The 8,704-nt window shown below is 33.3% G+C and overlaps 1 protein-coding gene across 1 annotated transcript in view; it reads left to right on the top strand.

Moving 5' to 3' along the window:
- The first annotated feature begins 458 nt into the window (after positions 1-458).
- LOC142237570 (F-box/LRR-repeat protein fbxl-1) overlaps positions 459-8,704 on the top strand; it is a 31,174-nt gene continuing 22,928 nt past the window's right edge. Inside the window, exons 1-5 of the mRNA XM_075308931.1 lie at positions 459-1,451; positions 4,573-4,689; positions 4,772-4,855; positions 4,934-5,028; positions 5,112-5,289. Coding sequence (XP_075165046.1) covers positions 690-1,451; positions 4,573-4,689; positions 4,772-4,855; positions 4,934-5,028; positions 5,112-5,289 — 1,236 coding nt within the window. The 5' untranslated portion in view covers positions 459-689. The remainder of the gene's footprint in view (positions 1,452-4,572; positions 4,690-4,771; positions 4,856-4,933; positions 5,029-5,111; positions 5,290-8,704) is intronic.

Below are 8,704 nucleotides of genomic sequence, written 5' to 3'. Positions count from 1 at the left end.
TTCTTCTTTAGGTATCAAGAGAAAAATGAATGATTCAAGTCACATTTAAATGAATTTGCTTCAGTCATGAAATAATTCAGGGATTCATTAAAACTTACATGCATAGATAGCATTCTAGTACAAACCACACACAAATTCAAGTTTTATGCCAAAACATTTCATTAGTCTTTTGTTTTCGATACACATCAAGCCTATAAATCAAAATGCAACTTTTTCTCCTCTACTACTATTATTACCCCTTCCATCTCATCAAATTCGATTTCAAATACCCCTAAACCACAAGAATGAAAATTTGGAAAAATTAATCCATCATTATTTTATGTAGAATGTATTGAATGTATCCCCGTATTCATTGACATGCATAAAATATCATTTTTGATTTTGCCAATATTCTTTTTTCATTATTTAATGGAATCACTTATTTTGTTGAATATTTTTAGATTTTTCGAAATAGAACTTCTATTTAAAAAAAAAAAAAATAAAGCTAAAACAAAATAAACTTAAGTGACAACATCAAACGCAACAGAAAAATATTCATAATAGTAATAAAAAAACTATATTTAAAAATATTAAAAAATAAGTGAAAATATCAAATATTGTTGTGTCCTGTCTTGTCTCCTGGTCTTCATATCTCAACAACAATTTTGGATAAAATTTTCAAATTTCAATAAAACACCACCCCATTTTAAATGTTTATTCAAAACAATTCAAATTTCGATAACAGTGGCGGTGGTGGTGGTAGTGGCGGTAGTATTAATGGAGATGGTGGTAATAGTAGTAGGGCAGGTGGAGGAGGAGGAGGAGGTGCATCGGGCGAGGCCCTTAGTGTTGGCGATAGCAGTCTGAGCACAACTGCCAGCGAGGGAGCCGGTAGTCAAGAGTTAATATTTCCCCTTAGATCACCAAGACATCAACAGCAACGTTCCAGCGATCCCCAACAAAGGGAAAATAACAATAATTCCAATACAAAAAGATCGTTTAATTTAAATCTTAGCTTTAGCAACAACAACAATCGTAAATTGTTAAGTGTTGGTGGAGGCGGTGGGGGCAGTAATCAAATTGTCGGAGGCAGTGGTGCCTCATCTTTTTGGAGCTCATCGTCATCGTCCTCATCGATAACATCATCTGCCTCACCTTCAGCACTGGCTTCATCGTCGACACTATCATCGGATGTCAGTGGTATTGTCGGTGGTAGTGGTGGTGGTGGTAGTGGACCCGGTGTGGTTCAAAGGGTTTTTCTCAATACAAAACCAAAAAACAAAACCGAGTTGATTTTAGCAACAGGGCCGACGAGTAGTAGTGCAAGTGTTGCCAACACAACAGCGGTGACAGTTGCGTCATCAGCATCGGCAGTAACAGCCGTGGGAAATAATATCCTAAACGTTTTGGAACGTAAGGCAGCAACGTGCATATACAAAATGGATGTGGATTCATCAGACGAAAATGGACCTGTAAATATAAAATATATAATAATTTTTCAATTCACTTTGCAATTTCCTTCATCATTGATTTTTATCATATTCTTCATGTCTACTATTCTCGCCATGTTAATTCATTAGCATTATATTGCTTTATTAATATGAACCTGTGATTCAAGAAAATTTCGAACATTTATTTAAATTTTTAACAAACCAAAAATCTCGAACCTCGAAAATTAAATTCGAAATTTTGATTATGATGGAACTTGGACACAATCATCCAGCTGGAATGAAAAATCAAATTTTTAAATTGTACCAACGCCAATAAAAAAGTGTAATTATACCCTTCACCACTACTGTGGTACAGGGTATAATAAGTTTGTGCATTTGTATGTAACGCCAAGAAGGAGTAATCATAGACCAACCTTTTAATATACGGATCGGCTTAGAATTAAATTCTGAGTCGATTTAGCGATGTCCGTCTGTCTGTCTGTTGATGTATTTTTGTGTGCAAAGTACAGCTCGCAGTTTTAGTCCGATTGTCCTAAAATTTGGTATAGGGTCCTGTTTCGGCTCAAAGACGATCCCTATTGATTTTGGAAAAAATCGGTTCAGATTTAGATATAGCTGCCATATATATTTTTCACCGATCTGGTCATAATTGGCGTGTATATCAACCGATCTTCCTCAAATTCCGTACATCCGAATATTTTATGTGTCTCGAAAAATTTGCAAAATATCAGCCAAATCGGTTCAGATTTAGATATAGCTCCCATATATAGCTTTCGCCCGATTTACACTCATATGACCACACAGGCCAATTTTTAACTCCGATTTAGTTGACATTTTGCACAGGGAGTAGAATTAGCATTGTAACTATGCGTGCCAAATTTGGTTGAAATCGGTTCAGATTTGGATATATCTCCCATATATAGCTTTCGCCCGATTTACACTCATATGACCACACAGGCCAATTTTTAACTCCGATTTAGTTGAAATTTTGCACAGGGAGTAGATTTAGCATTGTAACTATGCGTGCCAAATTTGGTTGAAATCGGTTCAGATTTTGATATATCTTCCATATATAGCTTTCGCCCGATTTACATTCATATGACCACAGAGGCCAATTTTTTGCTCCGATTTAGTTGAAATTTTGCACAGGGAGTAGAATTAGCATTGTAGCTATGCGTGCCAAATTTGGTTGAAATCGGTTCAGATTTGGATATATCTCCCATATATAGCTTTCGCCCGATTTACATTCATATGACCACAGAGACCAATTTTTTGCTCCGATTTAGTTGAAATTTTGCACAGGGAGTAGAATTAGCATTGTAGCTATGCGTGCCAAATGTGGTTGAAATCGGTTCAGATTTAGATATATCTCCCATATATAGCTTTCGCCCGATTTACACTCATATGACCACAGAGGCCAATTTTTAACTCCCATTTAGTTGAAATTTTGCACAGGGAGTAGAATTAGCATTGTAACTATGCGTGCCAAATTTGGTTGAAATCGGTTAAGATTTAGATATAGCTCCCATATATATGTTTTTCTGATTTCGACAAAAATGCTCAAAATACCAACATTTTCCTTGTAAAATCGCCACTGCTTAGTCCAAAAGTTGTAAAAATTACTCTAATTGTCCTAAACTTCTAATACATATATATCGAGCGATAAATCATAAATAAACTTTTGCGAAGTTCCCTTAAAATTGCTTCAGATTTAAATGTTTCCCATATTTTTGTACTAACATTGTGTTCCGCCCTAGTGCATTAGCCGACTTAAATTTTGAGTCTATAGATTTTGTAGAAGTCTATCAAATTCTGTCCAGATCGAGTGATATTTAAATGTATGTATAGTCGGCCCCGCCCGACTTTAGACTTTCCTTACTTGTTTTTTGGTTAAAATTGTTTGTTAGAATATCGTACCCAAAAAACAAAATTATCAACTTGTAAGATAACGAAAGCGCTATTTGTAAAGGTCAACATTTAAAATCTATTTAGTTCCAATGTGTTTGTTTTCAAGGCATTCATCATATTTTCGTATGAAAATATCCAGTCAAACACGTAACAAAATTTGGGATTTGAAGACGAGCGAATCCTTGAAATACAACAAAACATGCAATTTTGGCTCAAAAATTGGAAATAAGGCATTTAATATTTGGAATTAATTGAGTGAAAACAATTTTCCTCTGAAGAGTTGTCCATGATCTGGCAGAAGTTTCAAAGTTTCGACATGACTTCAGAATCAACGCTAAAGTTCAATGGAAATGCTTCATAAAATCTTAATATATATGTATATATTTTTTACCTACTTCAGAATAAAGAAAAAATGGTCTGTGTGGTGTCCATATTTGATGCCATAAATATTTTTAAACATCCAGTTTGGATTTAAACATCCGAAATGTTATATTTTATTTACCAGATACACATCGAACTCCAAATTTTAAATGGACATTTTTTTATTCCAGTACCTAAAATATGTGTTCAATGTAATTTATATGGGACTTCTCGAGCATTTTGAAGACAAACTGACTATTTCAAGTTGTACCAAAGAGGTCATTGAAGCACCATTGTACTTTTGAGAAGTGGAATGTACCAAATATAGTGCAATTTTACCAACTTCTATATCCCTGTCATCCAGTAAATCCATGATTAAATTTCAATATTACAGGTGGTGCATTAAAATCAGCTGATTGTCAAAATCTACCCAAATGGTCAATACCCTAAAATAGGGTTGCCATACTCTAAAAATTTAATAAAAAAAATACTTTTTATTAATTGATCGAAATTTTAAAGGAAATTCTTTAAGGACACACAAAAAACTTGGTTAGCTCTATAAAAAATTATTTCAGAATATGCTGTTTTGGAAAAACTATAGAATACTCCGACTCCTGGAAATCATCGTTCGATATCATTATTGCCAATGTTTCTCAATTCATCTAAACTTTTCAGATTTAAGTTTTTAAATTATAACCCATTTTCAATACACACATCATTTTACCACAAAAAAAAAATAGTTGCACGCAAATAATCATTATTTCGATATCATCGTATGCATATATTTTTTTTTTTTTTTGATTTCGAAATGCTTTTCAATATTTTCATTTGCTTACTCTTTCATATTTCATTCCTATTTTATTTTTTGTTACAGCAAACATTCCTCAATACAAACGATAATGATGACGAACTTATTAAACAACTGCCAAAGGAAATACTATTACGTATATTTTCATATTTGGATGTGGTTTCATTATGCAGATGTGCACAAGTGAGTGGTGGTATAGAATTTGAGAAAATCTGGCCTATAAACTATAAATGCCCTTGTATTATTTTTGCTTTTTTGCAATTAGGTCTCTAAATATTGGAATATCTTAGCTTTAGATGGATCCTGCTGGCAGAAAGTCAATCTCTTTGATTTTCAACGTGATATTGAGGTAAATATCCTTGCAAATAGGATTTTTAATTTTTGTTTTATATTTTTTTTCTTTTGTTTGTTTGTAAATTTTATTTAGGGTCCCGTCATAGAGAATATATCCCAACGTTGTGGAGGTTTTTTGAAATTTTTATCCCTTCGTGGATGCAAGTCTGTGGGTGATCAATCAATACAGTATGTTATAACAATTCAATTATATATAAAATTGATTATTTTATTTATTATTTTCGTTTTTGTGTAATTTTCTCTTCTACCAGAACTTTAGCCGACTACTGCCACAACATAGAACAGTTGGATTTATCGGAATGTAATAGAATAACCGATATATCTACAGAATCGATAAGTCGCCATTGTTCAAAATTAGCCTCCCTTAATTTAGAATCATGTTCTAATATAACCGATAATAGTTTAAAATATATTTCGGATGGTTGTCCGGTAAGTAACAATTTATATATTTTCTTATTTCTTAAGATCTAAAACAATATACAAAAAAAAATTTAACATATGATCCAAAGATTTTGACCTTCCCTTAAGGATTTTGGTATTGATTCCATGTCAAAGATAAGGCTTCTTTAAAATCTACGCTCTCAAAAATTCAAAATGGCATTCAGATCTCATTTATTGAATTTTCTTTTCGCGTTATATATAAATAAATCCATTCACGTAAAAATAAAAGCCCGTTTAAATAATCCAAATAGTAACAGATCCTTAAAAGATGCAAAATCGTCAAAATAAGTCTTATGCGTCTTACAGACTATAAGTTTTTCCGGACGGAATGTCTGTGTTTGTAACGAATCTTACCTACAGGGTGTCCAATCGATGCGACAATTCGTTGATGACTAAATAATCGGTCAATGTGTTATCGATCCCATAAACATGCAGCAGTATCGATTACGCCTTCGGACTTAACTTATAATATGGCCAGTATATGGGATATGTTCGACACGGCCACTGTTGTCTGGATAAACTGTTGGGAGCAGAGAATGAAGCCGACCCATTTTTGTCGGCGGCGGCGGACACTAAATTTTTGCCACCAGCGGCGGCGGCTTGATGGCTGAGCCGATATAAATTTGTTCACTCGGCGGCGGACAATTATCCATTACAAAATCAATTTGAAGTTAATCGAATGATAATGAGATTAGTTGTACAACCTATCTTACAAACAAATTTACATTTCGTTCAAATTTTCTGAGCTAAATTTTTGCTAAATTATTATAGCAGCTTAAATATGATTGGTTGTGTTCAAAATTTTGAAAAAATACGTCAAATATATATAAATTTTTCTGATTTAAATCGACATTTTTGATTAATTGGCGGCTAAAATTGAGTCGAGATGAGTCGACATATTCGGCGGCGGCGTCGACTGGCAAAAAATGGTCGGCGGCGACTGAAATCGGCGGCGCGACTCGGCGGCTTCATTCTCTGGTTGGGAGCCACCGTGGTGCAATGGTTAGCATGCCCGCCTTGCATACACAAGGTCGTGGGTTCGATTCCTGCTTCGACCGAACACCAAAAAGTTTTTCAGCGGTGGATTATCCCACCTCAGTACTGCTGGTGACATTTCTGAGGGTTTCAAAGCTTCTCTAAGTGGTTTCACTGCAATGTGGAACGCCGTTCGGACTCGGCTATAAAAAGGAGGTCCCTTGTCAGTGAGCTTAACATCGAATCGGGCAGCACTCAGTGATAAGAGAGAAGTTCACCAATGTGGTATCACAATGGACTAAATAGTCTAAGTGAGCCTGATACTTCGGGCTTCCACCTAACCTAACCTAACCTGGATAAACTTATAGTCTGCAAGACGCATTAGCCTATATTTGAAACATATTTCTTTTACTTCCAATGATCCAATATCTCAGTTAATTTAAATATGATTTTGTTCAATTAAAAATGATTTTTTTTAATTTAAGGGAAATTAGTCTTACTTTAAGGACATACGAATTCAACGAAGGGACGCAAATTTCGTAGATTCGTGTACAAAATTTAAGGACAAAAATAAATGAAGCAAAGACTATACATTTTTTCTTAAAAATTAAAAATTTTATTGTTTTTAACATGAAATTATATTGTGTAGATTGCGTACCCTAAAATTTAAGACAAATTCCATATTATGTCAATATTTTTGAGTGTATATAAAAATATTAGGAATTATTTGTTACTATATGGACATTTTCAAGTGAACATAGCATTGAAACAGATGATGTCAGTGTTGGTCCGATAAGTATTTAGATTCTCTTCCCTTTTTAGTTTGTACCGTATTCGGGTCATATCCTGCACAAAATTTTGGACTAGAGAAGGTTAGCTTAGGTTAGGTGGCAGCCCGATGTATCAGGCTCACTTAGACTATTCAGTCCATTGTGATACCACATTGGTGAACTTCTCTCTAGAGAAAGATATTGGCGAGATGGGTGCCGCATTGGGTGCCTCTAAATGCTCAAACTGGGCTACAAACCACCATATTCTCCTGATAATATCAGTTGTGTTGCCAGTATTGGGAATATTTCCCCAAATTGTGGATATTTTATTGTCGTGGATGGGAAGGAAATTTAAAAAAAAGCACAAAAAATCGTAAAAAAAAACACTCCATACAATATGGTGCAAATGGAGCATTTCGGCTAGAAGCGGGCACCGACTTTTGTTTGGGGCCCAGCACTAATTTATAATTGTACTCAGCTTGACAAAGATATATTTATACAACTAAGAAATCATTTCTTAAGTATTCGGGCCTAAATGTTGCCCCCGTCATCAATGTTTACCACTGATATCGACAATATATCCCATAAAAATAAAAATGATTAATATGGTTCACCTTCATATTGATCTACCACCAAATTTTATTACTTTAGTATTTAGAAGTAAATTTTCGTTCATACACAGAAAAAAGTCTGTTGTAAAACTGATGCTAAAATGAACTAATATTTATTGCAAAATTTTTATTTTGTTTTAGTTTATTTTTAAAAATTTTTTTAAGAAATTTTCCCAAGCCTAACGATTTGTTCTTTATTCCAAGTATGTCTCAAACATTTTATAAACTAAATGGCGGTAAAATTTCAATGACATACAAATTAGTTCAATTCTAACTAAAACAGAAGAAGTTTATCGTACACTTCAGAAAAATAGTAAGAATGAATGACATCGTGGTTAAAATGGGAATAATATGGCGCCTAAGATTTTTTCATTATTTTTAGTTAATTTTTTCGAGAAAGATCCATTTCGTAAATGGTAATTAAAAATCCAAAAATGTCGGAAATTTTTCGTTAATTTAATGAATCTCAAAATTTGAAATACAATTTAGTTCAATTTTCGCACGAGATAGTTCATTTTTCCCATAATGTAGTTTAGTTTTTTTTTCTGTGTAAATACATGGTGATCCAACTCCCATTTTTATTTCGAGCATTTGGAAGACAATCACCATTCTCCTGGTTCTGTGTTTCGATTGAGAGTCTATTTCTTTATTTTTTTTTTTTTCATAAAATCCTGTCAATAATTTTTTTGGGGATTTTCGTGAGGATTTCTAAATTGAAGATTTTTTAAGCTGAACCCAAATATTAATTGAGAAAACCTTTTGCATACGTTAAAATACACGAATAAATTGACGATTTTTAAACATTTTTCTTACTTTTTTATATACACAGAAAAAAAAATTCCGTAGTTAAACTAACGCTAAATTTAACTTGTTTTTATTGCAAAAAAATTATTTGCTAGTATTTAAATTTTATTATTTTGTTTTTCGAAATTTTCTACAGCTTAATGAAATCTTACTTTCTGTCTCAAAAATTGTATGAACTAAACGTGGGTATAAAGTTCAATGACCGTACACATAAGTTCAATATGAACTAAAACAAACGAAGAT

Source organism: Haematobia irritans, chromosome 5 (assembly GCF_050003625.1).
Source record: "Haematobia irritans isolate KBUSLIRL chromosome 5, ASM5000362v1, whole genome shotgun sequence".
Classification (NCBI taxonomy): domain Eukaryota; kingdom Metazoa; phylum Arthropoda; class Insecta; order Diptera; family Muscidae; genus Haematobia; species Haematobia irritans.
The sequence above is the reverse complement of the archived record's forward strand: the minus strand, read 5'-3'. Positions and strand labels throughout refer to the sequence as shown.